Source organism: Lipophrys pholis, assembly GCF_963383615.2.
Source record: "Lipophrys pholis genome assembly, chromosome: 2".
Classification (NCBI taxonomy): domain Eukaryota; kingdom Metazoa; phylum Chordata; class Actinopteri; order Blenniiformes; family Blenniidae; genus Lipophrys; species Lipophrys pholis.
Window position 1 is genome coordinate 17,491,597 of NC_137636.1, and position 13,875 is coordinate 17,505,471.

The following is a 13,875-nucleotide window of genomic DNA, read 5'->3' on the forward strand; positions in this document are numbered from 1 at the left end:
CCCTCTGCCCACATTCCTGCTCTGCTCTGCTTACTGGAGGTGGATGTCGCTCACCGGCACAGTCTCGGGGTCAGATGGAAGCATCCCTATTCCAACCTGAAACCAGTCAGGCAGACCAGAGATCAGTCATTCATAACACACTCACGCAGTCGCAAGTAGTCAGCTTTCTCCTCGCAGTTGTTTTTTGTGGTGCAGCAAAGTCAAAACCAAAGAAAGAGAGCATGTGTCGGGTTCATCATATTTATACATTTTTTTTATTCAATTTCATAAATGGACAGGTCATTATTCTACACATTATGTTGGCTCTTTGGGTAATAACACTGTGAGCGGCAAAAAAAAAAAAAAAAGCAAAAGTGGCTTACTTTGTAAAGTAAGCCAAGAGCTGAGTTAAATTATTTAATGTTTGCCTAGTCTGTAAAGACTAAAAATATTTCATGATTACACTTTACTTGTAAACAAAATCCCCAGAGGCAGAGAACAACACACAGTGTATCAACCTTAAATAATTCTCCTTCCTGAATTTTAATTGGATGAAACACAAGACACTTTGCCACTCACAGGCCTTCCTATAACATTTCTCAACACCATAGGGTTTGAAATTCAGAGCAACTTACAGGGAGAAAAGAAAGCTGAGCGCTAAAGACATAAGTTAAATAAACTGGGAACAAGCCACTGTCAGCCATCAGACTTGGAGAAAGAGTTGAAGAGTATGCTCATATAAAAAAGGTTTAAGATGCATAATGAAATCTGTCTGTTTAAGGGAACCGCTACTGTGAATGTTTAGATCTTCACCCCTGGTTGAGCCAGTTGGCAGGTGGTAATGACTGGCAGGGTTATCACAGTTGACATGACGTGGGCGAGGGAACAACCTGGTCGCCGCAGTGAAGAGGACAACGCTGTGGCGTTCCAGGTGTTGGTTGCCCATGGCGACTGTGCGGGAGCGCTAGAAGTCCAGGTGTTTGTTGCCGGAAGTGCCGGAGCCACAGGCTGCGGCCGTGGTGGTAGCTCCTGCCAGCTCGCCCCTGCTCACACGACTCACGGTCTCAGACAAGTCTGGAGGCAAATGCAGTCGCTACAGAAAACAGAAAAGGGGAGGAGAGGGGGGATGTTAGATCGCTCATATGGAGCAAAAAGCAAGCACTACTGGATCAACATACAGTAGACGGTACACTTCAGTGATGCTTATTCACAGAGAGCCATGTTGGGTTGAAATTGCATTAGATGCTTCAGCAGTCCCCTCAGCACTGGCAGCATGGAGTAAACCTGCTAGCGTGCTGCTAAATGCTTCAGAGAGCTTTAGGTCTGTTACAACTCACAGGGAATTTATGTGTGTGTGTGTCTGTGTGTCTGGTGAGGTCGGACTGTTTTGGAGAGTAATATATAGCATAGTCAATGACACATTTATGAGGTACAAGACAATTGTGTGTTCAGACAGTCTGAGGGAAAAAACAAACAAACAGGTAAATGTTGTTTGCGCTTGTGTTGACTGCTTCACTGTAACACAGAGGATTGTGTCGGGCTAATACCAGAGTCAATCAAGTCTTTTAGCTGTTTTGCAGTAAAGCTTATCTGTGGAGCAGCCCTGTGCCAAACTCAAAACACAAAGGCTCTAAGAGGTTAATGAGGGCCACTTATGTAAACCCCCCCCCAACACCAACATACTAACTACTAGAAAGCTTAAGAGGGGCTACACCGCTTTGCGCTCTCCAGAATCGGCTTGAAAGGCCGCCAATGGCCCTCCATGAAATGGTCTTGAAGAGCTTATGAGAGCGTGAGAGGAGGTGAAGTATCTCAGGAGTCAAGTGTGCCACCGACAATGGTGTTGAGTAGCACGTTGCTCGAGTGTCTATCGAGGAAGTTGAATGTGAATACTGCCATTCTGGGTACAAGAGAAGGTAAATCCTGTAATTTGCCAATGAAAGAATCTGCTGTGACATCTGAAACCCGCTGGTCACAGCCTGCAGTCCCAGCCCAGCCCAGCCCAGCCATCTAAACCCCTCCCTACCACCACATCCTTACCCCCTCCAGACATCCAGCTTTAGAGAAGACCTTCCATTCCCACAGATACTTATCTTTTTCCTAATGACTAGGTGTTTGGGTACAGGGTTTAACAGCGTCATTATTGAGAGATAATTCAAGACTACGCAATGCTCTTCACCCCTCTGGGGAAGACCACTTCCACCCTTTTCTTAAATCTGTTTTCTGAGAAGCATTGAAACACCTCAGTCTGTTTTTAAATCACTGATGTCCATGTCAGATATGAAGTCCTGCGTTCCTGCCACCGTGGCGGAAAGATCGGGGGCATGTCATGCTCAAGTGGTCTTTTTTTATTTATTCTTTTTATGTTTAACACCTTGCTTTTGTGCTTGTTGGCAAGAAGCCATTTGTGTGACTGTGAAAGATATTTACAGAATTAATACTGATAATACAACAGAAAAATGCTGGTATTCACTCAGATAATCAATTTGGTCAACTTTTGCTTTTGTTTAACTCTCCCTCTGACTCCTATTTCACACACCAACATCTCTCCAAACTTGTACAACGGCCTTGCGGGTGCCTCCAGAAGCTCTGCTCTGCTTCCGCCTTTGCCAAACCTCACCTGTGTAACCTTTCGTGTCTTCAGCTCACTCAAGTGTGATTGAAAAAGAAAAACAATGCATTGATCAAGCCTGGACTCAGTCCTGCTTAGCGCACTGCAGCGGAAACATGGCAGAGAGAGGGGTAGAAGAAAAATCAATCACATATACATCATCCTCAGTGGGTGAGTAAGAAAAAAAAAAAAAAAAGACATCACACCGTTGTCTGCCTGTCACGCACCCACGGGCCTGGCTACACCGTGTCTGTTTGGCTCTGGGCTCTGTGAACCTGCTGAGCATGTGCAGAGCGAAGGTCAAAGCAATCCAGAAGTGCAGCTCAGCTCCTCTAACCTTTGAGTTCAGGGGCAGATGAGAACAATCAATGGTAACATCAAAGTTGGGAGGGAGGAGCAGACAAAACCAATCGATTGGTTTGACACACACAGGGAAAAGACAGCCCGGTAACAGTCAGCAACCATTGCACACATCACTGACAGCCAATATTTAGAGCTTATAACTGCTACTGGTTGGCCCCGCCACAATAATTTCTCTTATCTTCAGTTCCACATCAAAAAACCAACTTCTTGTTATTCTTCAATGGACAGGGACAACTGTAGCTTAAGATGTGAACAAGTTTACCCTTGTTTTAGAAATTTAAACCAATTATAATGTAACATATATTAGCATGGACCTGACACCTGCAGTGCTGCCATGATCATTTGCATTGACACCAAATAAATGGAGTTCAGTGCAGGACTCAGACAGACAGTCAGGGAAGCTCAGTCCGCTTCCCTACGACCTGCACACTCCATGATGTAAACAAGGACATCCGGAAAACCCTCAGAGGCATAGTGGGGTGTATGTGTGTGTGAAGTCTTTCTTTGCTGCCTGGCAACCTTCACGAGGGTGTAGAGGGAGGAGAAAAAAAAACATAAGAGGGGGGAAGTGGTGGGATGGGGGTCTTTGGTGGGAGTGAACGGCGGGAAAATAGACCATTGGCTGCAGTGCAGTGGTGGAGGGGCCGATGTGAAAATGGATGTGTGCCACAATGTTGGCGCGATTGTGTGCGTGTGTGTGTGTGTGTGTGTGTGTGTGTGTGTGTGTGTGTGTGTGTGTGTGTGTGTGTCTGTGTGATGTCAGTGTTCCCTCCCTGGTGGCAGGCAGGGGTAAAGGTTTGTGGTTCAGATCCACTCCACAGCCAGAGGGGCTGGGGCCATGCTGGCAACAGGGTGAGGGGTGACAAAGCTCCAAACGAGCGCTAAGCACTTGAAATGAGCCCTCGGGGCCGGCCCACAGACTAGCTTTGCCTAAGAGGGTTACTAATATCACCCCACAATGGACAATTCCATTCAGCTTACCAAGAACCCCAAAGACCCGCTTCTTAAGGAGTACGGCGTTTCATGCTGCTCGGCGGTTTACAATCTCTACACTTTGTTTCTAGATATGACATTATGGGTCAGCGAAGCAATCAAATCACTGTTTTGAGTGTTTCATTTTAAGTGCACTGCAATTCAATGCAACTGTGAGTTAAGAACCGGCGCATACAGAACATACATACACACTCTCACAAAGCAGCTCCTTCAAAGGCATTCCACTGGCGGTAACGGCTTGCTAATGACTGGAGTATTAGGTGCTAATTTAACGAGTCATTTCTTCCAGAGTTTTAGCCACACTTTCAAAAGGCCTGTGTCACTGTACAGCTTAGGACTATGGGAAACCCAACACCTTGTTGGAACACATGACGATTGGTCTGGCTCCTTCAATCAGATTAGCTGATGATGGAAAATGGTCATGGAAGTGACACGATATTTACCATAAACACCTGCTTAACGCAATCATTGTAGTAATTTAGTCAGCGTTTGATAAGCACTGCTGAGTAAGTGTAATGAGAGGAACTAAATATTGCATCACTAAGCTGAAGTCATAATCAGAGAAAAAAACGAGGGCTACACGCTGTTACTGATGATGAAGAAATTCCAGTTGTTGTACTCTGGCAAAGTCAAGCATTTACAGATAGGGGTCATATTAAGGTGATACCTTTTGCCAATTTCATTTTTCCTGTGTTTCACGGCTGCAGTGCAGCCACTGTAAACTAATGTTTGAATCTGCCCATGACACTGGGTCAATGTCCTCCATTTCCAGTCCCATTTCCACAACCAGCCAAGGGTCAAAATGGCAGCAGAAAGTTTCCCGGCTGATACTAGCAGATAAATCCCAGACTTACTGGTCTGCTCAGACACTAAACCAAGCTAAATCAGCTTCCAGTGGCATAATCCCTCGCACATCTAAAGTTACACCGCATTGTGTGGGAAATCAATTGCTGCACCTATAGGAACTAGTATTGACTTCAGCATGCCAAGAACCCACACAATGAGGTGATGTGCTTTTTCTATTTGAGCAGCAAACTATCATCACATTTACTCTGGCAATTTCAGAGAATACTTCCGCTACCCAGGCAGAAAGAAAAATGCAGAAACAACTCAGCATAAATCCCATCACTTCGGTAATTTAAGCCCACCTGCACCTAACAAAAGCAAAGAAGAAGGGCTACCTTCCTCTTCTTTCGCAGTAACAATGAGTGTAACATGATCGCTGGCCTTGCCCTACGAATAACCTGTTGATGAGGGAAGTCTTTCAAATTCAGCTTTAGTTGTTTTTTTTGGGAGTTAAAAAAATATTCTCTGGTTATTTGATCAAATCTGAAAATACTTCTACTTTTTATTGGCATTTGGGACAATTTTCAAGAAGTCTTTTCATCAGCATTTAAAGTTAATAAAAAAAAAAAAAAGTGGAATAAACTGGAATTGTTACATGGCTCTAAGGGTGGTACATTTTCCAGATTTATGTCTTCCTGCTGTATTACATTTTACTTGAAAAGGTGTAAATGTCAGTGAACGTTTTATTTATTTATTTTTTTTAATTTAAAGACCAGGTTCAAAAGGAGAATTAGGGAGGAAAAGAAAGAAACATGCAAACTAAACAGGAGCTCTTCTCGAGTTTCTTTTTGGTAATTGGGTGATGGTCACCTGCTCACATGTCACCTGCTGCCTGATCCAGGATAATCTGAGAGGCAGGCAAACAGACAGTCAGGCGGACTGACAGATAGACAGATACAGACACAGGCTCCTCATCTCTTCTGCTTCATGGCCTAATGCATGTGACAGAGTAGGCAGCAGGCAGGCAGAAGGATGAGTAAGCATTTTGAATGTAATTATATTCCCAAACACTGGAAGAATGGTAAGGGACTAATAATGGACTGAATTTCATTAAAAGATGAGCATGTCCAAACAGGAAATTGATTAGATGGCAATATCTCAAGGTTTTTAATACCTAAAGGAATGTTTATTCCTGCTCTCTTCTCTCACTTACCCTTCACGCTCCACAGACTGATAAAAAGCAGCATTTGATAGTTTCTGTCATGTTGCTAAACATGACATGCATGGGAATCAGTTCGCTCTGTGGTACTTCTGAATAACCAAGTGGACAAACAAGGGCCAAAGTGCAACTGTACTATAACACAACAACTTGACTTGTTATCTCCGCCATCATCGTCTCCAACTGAACCCTCCTCTGGGGTCCTCTGCTCGGGCCTGTCAAAAGCTTTGACAAGAGAGGCAGCATGGGGCCATTTTGTCTCTTTTCAGTTCAGTTTTGTTTCTCTTTGGAGGGCAGTGTTGGTATGGGCCGTGGGCGTTGTAGGGTGAGGGCACGTTGACCTTTGTGGTGGTGGATAGTAAAAAGGAGAGGGGGGGGGGGGGGGGGGGGGTTAGTTGGTGTTATGGACTTGGGCACAGCCAGGGAGTGCTGGTTTTGCCCCTGGAGTGACATGGTGCCCGGGGAAAAAGGGAGAGGGATAGAGGGCGTAGAGTACAAACATATCTAAGTGCTGCCTTCACTACTAATAGGCCCATAGCAAAGAGTGCGGCTGCATGGGTTATGACAGCATATCTGGGGGACCTCTTATGCCCTCCACCCCTGAAACACACATTTCACCCCTCAAACTGTGACTCTGATATATATCTCCTCAGGTTAAAACACGATCGAGATGTTTGGTAGGACTACGCTTTCTTACACTATAGAGATGCCCTGCTCTAATAATTACAGGAAAATCTAAAAAAGATTTTTTTTGAATAATTGAAAAAGCAAACAAACAGTTTAAATGTTAAAGCAATTGTCTTTTGGTCAAATGCTCTGTTACTCCATATTTTGAGCTTAAATATCAACTTTCAGGAGTCTTTCAGAGTTTTTAGAAACAACAAATTTGGAACTGGGTGGGAGAATATGACATATCCATTGGCTTAGACAATACAACACATTAAACATTTGGACAAAATCTTAAATTGGGAGCACCGAGACAATTTGTTTTCTGTTACCTTGATATGAATGTGGGGCAAATGTCATTCAGCTTCGCTCAGCCGGAAGAAGTCGTAGAACTAAAGCAAAGGCTGAAAATGCATCCTGCTATCACCTCCGAATCTTATTAAGATTCACGCTCTAATAAATAGCAGAGCCTCACATTTCTGCTTTAGTGTCACACAGTTCAATAAAAATAAAAAATTTAAAAAACTAAATTCCTCTTACATCTCTGCACTAACTGGTTCATCAGTGGTATTTCAATGACCACAAAAAAAAAAAAAAAAAAAAAAAAAATTTAAAGCCTTAGCATTGCCAAAGATATTTTCTTTCATAATTAACATACTTTTCAGTGTGGCACTCAGTCTACAAGTGCGCACAACCATGTACAAAAACAGACAGACGCACACTGCCACTTTCCTATGCATGTGTCACACAGGGGTATTTAAAACATGAGGGCACAAAGCAGGCCGGTACATCGAGCGTTTTCTAAACTCCTCCACCACAAAGTCCTATATTTCCCCCGTCATTTGTGCTGTGATAGAGTTCACACAGTGTACAGGCGTAACATTTGGCAAAGCGCAAGGTCGTCTGGAGGTTACTGTGTCAGCCTGGGTAAGTGGCTGACCCTCCGGGAGGGGTGGATTTGGTGGGCTTGGGTGGGAGGGGAGACTCAGACAGGATGCTTGCAAAAGACCAGAGGTGAGTGAGCAAAGGATTTTCTTACTGATCTGATCCTATGACAACACATTTTCATCTAAGATGTCTCCTATGTTGTACACAATCATTTCAACACGGTCTCTGAAGCTTTTTAAAACTCTTTCAGTTTCACTACCATCCTACATTGATGGAGCCCTGCCTGACACAGCTCTCCGGCTTTGGAAATATGTTTCAATAAACCTCTAAAAAACAAAAGAGATTAAAACATCCTTTACAGGAAAGGAGAAAAATCGAATATTATGCTATGCATAGCAATCACTGGTCAGTTCCTCGAACTGGGAATTACCTCGACAAGATTATGGCTTTACCTGTTTCTAATCTTCAGGAAGCAAGTATGCAATTACAAGTTTGAGAGTCAGCAAAAAAATGGGAGGAGAGTCAAGAGTGAGCAAGCAGGAGAGTGAGCAAGACACAGAGGGGTGGGGGTTACGGTGAAGCAAGTTGATAATAAAGAAAAGAAATAATCTGAGTGGGTTTTCACCCACATGACAGAGTGAAGGTCGAAAGCAGCCTGTGACACATGGAAATTGATATGTATATTCATTCACCTTAATATGCTGATTATGTTTGTGACAGTTTTGATATCTTTGTGACTATACATAAGCCTGAGAGTGCATGTGTATGCTTGCGCACATCCGTGTCTGTTAGTCTGCCTGGATGAATAAAGGGGGGTGGGTGTAATCCATCACTGGTTGATAGTCCTCACAAAAAAGAAGCCCTTTTTGCTGAGAGGACAGCCCTTGTGTGGACAAAGACCACCATACTGGGAACTTCATAGGACCCAGCTGAAAAGGTGTTGCCCAGAGTAACCCCATTCACATTAACAGGCATGCTGGCCAAAGCCAGTCATTACTGCTGACTTGGACCAGCCGGGCCACACATAGACCAGCCTAGAGCCCCTAAGGCCATTCACTCCACATCAGCCCACAGGCAAACGGCCTGAACTCTGCCACTAGGGAGCATCGGGAATTGTTACCATTCTATTGGACTGTCTGTCTTGAGAGCTTCAATATATGCAGGCTTTCAGTAAATTTATAAAAAGCATAAATTACAGTTTAAATGCTCAAAAGTTTGAGTTTTTGCCTTTTCATGTGATCCTGGCAACATTGGATCAAAATAAGGAGACAGTTTATAGTTAAAATCTTTCAAGCATTTGTCAGAAAAAAGGAGCAATTTAAAACCATTTTGAATTACTACATTCAAATTTCTTCATTTACACCACTCACATACTTTTCTAAAATACTTTTGGATCAAATATTGTCCTCGGTTATATAATCCACAATAAATTGCTCCAGTGAAAAGACAATTTGATCATTCGTGAAGCAAATTAGATGTTTTTATGAATTAGGAGAACTGCATTTTATGTCAGGCTGAGCTTAGATATTATTCATGTATTCCTTGCATTAATTCAACATCTGACAGCTTTGGTCATTCCGTTCGGAAATGAGTGTCTCAGTTATACTGCGGGATGCGATGAAAGAGATGCCGATGTGCTCTTAGTGGATTTATACTCGGGAAGGTGGTAGTTGAAAAATGTAATACAAAGACGGGAATAGCACAATTTGAAATATTTTTTCTACTTTGATTCAAACTTTTAGCTTTACAAACTAAAACAAAATGCATAAAAGAGAGCACCAGGACATGAAAGAAACATGTGAACTATGAAACATCTTGCATTAAAATCTCAAATACGACATGCTTGATTTAAATCACAAATTACGTTCTGCATAGCTACTTATTATACATTATGCAGCGGACTGCTTGGCACACAAACACAATTCAGCTGCCCCAACATCTACTCCCCCTCCTCTCCCCTCTCCTCTCCACTTACCCTCAATCCTCACTCCACCTCCACCTCTGCTCTCCTCTCCAGTACCCTCCCTGTGGGCAGGTGGTTGTGTAAATTTAGCCACAGCTAGGTGAGGTGCTTCCTGGGTAGACTGTTGGCAAAGCCACCTTTAGGGTGTTCAAGATGTCAGAGGGAATGAGACATCACCTCGGCTACCCTGTCAAAAAATTCACCACCTTCCATTTTCCCCACAACCCCTAGGTCCTCAAAGCACCATGGGTGAGGGGGGAATTCTTGTTTTGTGTTTTCTCATTTAGCCTGAAACACCTAACCCAGGGCGCTGGCTGAGTGTTAATTGTGAAGCATTACTGAAGCTATTAAAACAGTGAGCTGGGGCCTGAGGAGAACACAAGCTAAAGTAGAAAATCAAGGAGACAGTGCTAAATGCATGCTGTTCCCTCACTGTAAATGACTCCTATAAGAGGTTGAAGAAATAAAGAAAATGCTATGTATAATAATACAACAACAAAAAACATGTTTTTGTAAATGAGAAGAAATGCTGTCATTCAAATCTAATTATGAAAGGGCATTATTTTCAAATGGTCACAAGATATTCCAGAATTTCTTTTACTAAAGCTTTGATTGACATTACAATATGGTAGACAGTATTACAGCGTTTAGATTTATTTTGAAGCTTTAAATTACTTCATTCGTCCACTCGCACGAGTTTATCCAACCTTGTTCATTGTTACAGTCCATCCCATTCATAGTCTCAGCAAAAAAAACTATGGAAGTGAGGTCTGCAGTGCTGAACATACAGTATAGGATTGTTTATTACGTGATGTAGCTGCTTTATGGGTTTGGTCTTCCAAATGCCTATCCTGGGTTGGAGGTGTAGTATATTTACATTCAATGGTTTTTCCTCTGTCATAAGCCTGATTGGCATAATACTTCTTGGACTTAAGTCATGTTTACGTGACAACCTTCCCTGTGACAACACCTTGTCCATTAAAGAAAAGTATTTACACGACAGCAGCAGACACACTGACAATGATGTAGTTAGTATGCCGGCACACGAATGGACGCTGTTGCTTGTTTTTGTAATGAAACCACACATACATGTGTGCAGTGAACAATATGCTATAAATGTTAAGAAAATTGAGAGTGCCTGATATCCGTATGGACAGACGACGAATTGGATGCTATTAGACATGAATCTCATATACAAAACTACCGATATGGACTATAAAACTAGAATACTGTCTGGGAGTCATGCCACTATGGGGGCTGCCATGTTTGTTACTTGCACATGAGCAGAAGAACTTTTACCACTGCGGATGTGTGCATGTGCAGTAACAGCTCTCCGTAGCCTCCGGCTGTCTCTGCAGGGGGAATCGCGAGCGGGAAAGAAAAGTTCCACTTTGGGAGCCGATATGAAAAAGTGACAGTTGCAGTGGACCCGAGCATCGGTGTCGTGTAAAGTGGAGCTTGGTGTACTTGGTGGACATATAAATATAAATTTAAATAAATATCAATGGAAGCTAAGATTTTTTTTACATTGTGTACCTATTTCAGCTTCATGAATAAAGCTTGTAAACTTAATAGGGATGGAATGGATTTCAATTATATAGCAATTTTCCACCACTAGTGCAGTACCAAAGCCCTTTACATTGTTGATCACATTCACCCATTCACACACACATTTACACACCAATGGGGATGGCTGCCATACATTGGGGTTCAGGGTCTTGCTCAAGGACCTTGTTTGCCATGTTGACAGAAAGAGAATCAAACCTGCAACCTTCCGACTGGGAGACGACTTGCTCTACCATCCAAGCCACAGCAGCCTCAGGGATACGTATGAATAATCATGATACTGGCCAATGCAGAAACCGTTCAAGAACTGTGATAGAGTCGTACCAAACAAAAGCAAAAGAAAACTGTATTAGAGTTAAAAGTGATTTTGAAACCAAATGCTGCTGTTGCTACAGCATTAATATACTGTTGTAATATGCAGTTGTAGCTAAAAAATGAAGGGTTTTTGGACAATTGGTGAAGATACTGTAAAAACTAACTTTTGTGTTGAATGTGCGGTACCTAAACACTGGACAATTACAGATCAAGTAATGCAGTAGTTGTAGTGTTTTTTAACATAATCATCAAAACAAATGACGATACATTTTTGCTTTTACAAAACTGTGTCAAAAACTTTGCTGAAATGTTCTGCTCCTGCCGAAGCTTTCACTTCATTGTGGAGTTTTGGGGCACTTGAAAGGAAAGTAGTTTCAAAGAAAGTGAAAGCTTATCTGTGGTTAGGGTGGTTAGCTTTATTTGACAGAAACCTTTGATCAAGAAACCACAAAAGCTTGTTAAAACTAATGAGTAAGAGTATAAGTTTGAGCCATGTAATTAGTGTGCAATTATATTCTGCGAAGTTTAGAAGAAAAAAAAAGATGGACTAAGTGCGGGGATGGATACAGAGCGCTGTTGAGTTGAAAAGAATAACAGAAACTGGAAAGCGGTCCAAATGTGACTATCAGCTTCTTCATTCTCCTGATGCCGAGTTAGGCGTTTTGCTGGGAAATGGGCGGCCTGCCAGATTGGGGCCAAGTCAGAGTTGTCAGGGGATTACAGTTCTGCCTTGCTCACTGCAGGGGGTGCGGAGTGGGCCTCAATTACCCTGGAGCGGCGTGTTTGATTTGGCCCGGCACTTTTGGGGACAGACCAAAAGCTGAATAATGCACCATTAGCAACTCAAAATCCTGCCCTAAAATGAGTCCACTTATGCATCACATACAGTAATTGTGTGTCTATCAAAGGCTGGCAGGTCCACACCAATTACCCTGATAACAACAAAACAATCTATGCATAATATTATCTCCTGAACACCTGTGGGTGCCCACAAACATCCAAGCTTTTCTGATAAAAACTTGGACCACTCATTCAAAGTGGGTCACTGACACTCTGGTAAAATGAATTGTCAATCTTTGAAAGACCAAAACATATCAATGCTATTGCATTATGTGGAGAACTGTCTGATGGTAGTCAGGTTTATGTTTGTAGTCATAAATGGGAAGAGACGGCGGGCAGAAGAGGAGAGAGCAAATGGAGAGAGACAGAGTGAGAGAGTAAGAGTGCAAGTGAGAGAGAGGGAGATCCCCCTACTCTGGCTACAGTCAGAGCTGTGCAATTGAATTTCACAGGATATGAGGCAGCAAATGGCATGTAAAGGCTGAAGCGTCAGACAGTTCCTGCCACACGGGCCAGACAGATAAGGGAGGTGTAAGTGAAATCATTAGGTAACTCTGCAGGACATCAGGGGCAGTCTGAGGTTGGCAGGGGGCTACGAGAGCCAAAGGTCCTCCTCGAGCTCCATTGAACACCCACTCAGCCTGATATACATGCACTTACAAACACACAGGGAAAATCACTTATACAAACACAAGCTGCAAGACAAACAAGGACTCAAGACAGAGACAGGCAAACAACCAAGCACTGTTTTGTTCACTCTCTAGACCCACAAGCACACGCACACACGGATACGCACTCATGCACACACACACACACACACACACACACACACACACACACACACACACACACACACACACACACACACACACACACACACACACACACACACACACACACACACACACACACACACACACACACACACACACACACACACACACACACACCACTTCAAACTGCAGACGCCTCATTGAGGTATCAGCCCCAGTGATTGTGTTTGTCCACCTGGGTATGAAAGAGCCATTCTGGCTTGTGTGGAGGAGACAGCAGTGTGGTACAGCTCAAGCCGGAGCCCAGCTAGGCTACGTCTGTCTCGGGCTCTCAGGGAGGGGAGCAGCCAAGTGTGGATGCACCTCATTACCTCACTCATCCACACACCAATTACCCCTAAATAAATACACCCAGCCCACAGGCAGCAACAATGACATCCAGCCTGAAAGGGAAGAAAGGACGCCGTTCAGAAAGCATTTGCACGCACAGAAAAGTGCTGTTGGATAATGATGAAAAAAAGTACAGAGAAAAGAAGCAAAGAGAAGAACATGCAGGGGGCTCAGAGTCTTTTAAAGAGCTCAAAGACGAAACAGAGAAAGAGAAAGAATGAAACAAACACAGAGCAAGCAGAGTGAAGTGATTCAGAAAATGATAATTTCTTGCTAAATTTCACCCAACACATCCGCAAATGATTGTTGTGGTGGGGGGAGGGGCAAAGTTTAATTGTTTTAATGCATGCAGCCATGAGATAGCTCTGCAGTGGACTAAAATGGTGATCACTGTAGAGCTGACACATATTTGCATGTAAGACGGACAGCTTGGGGATAATGGTAACTGTGGTGTGTCCGATGGCCCAAAAAAAAAAAAACCCGGGCTAAAAAGAGATCCAACCGGCAGCCAAAAAGCTCCATC

The 13,875-nt window shown here is 43.2% G+C and overlaps 1 protein-coding gene across 1 annotated transcript in view; it reads right to left on the bottom strand.

Annotated features, from left to right (window-relative positions):
- Positions 1–227: 227 nt before the first annotated feature.
- The window catches only part of elp4 (elongator acetyltransferase complex subunit 4), a 55,414-nt gene continuing 41,766 nt past the window's right edge, over positions 228–13,875 (bottom strand). The window contains exon 10 of the mRNA XM_080488910.1: positions 228–1,072. Coding sequence (XP_080345036.1) covers positions 944–1,072 — 129 coding nt within the window. The 3' untranslated portion in view covers positions 228–943. The remainder of the gene's footprint in view (positions 1,073–13,875) is intronic.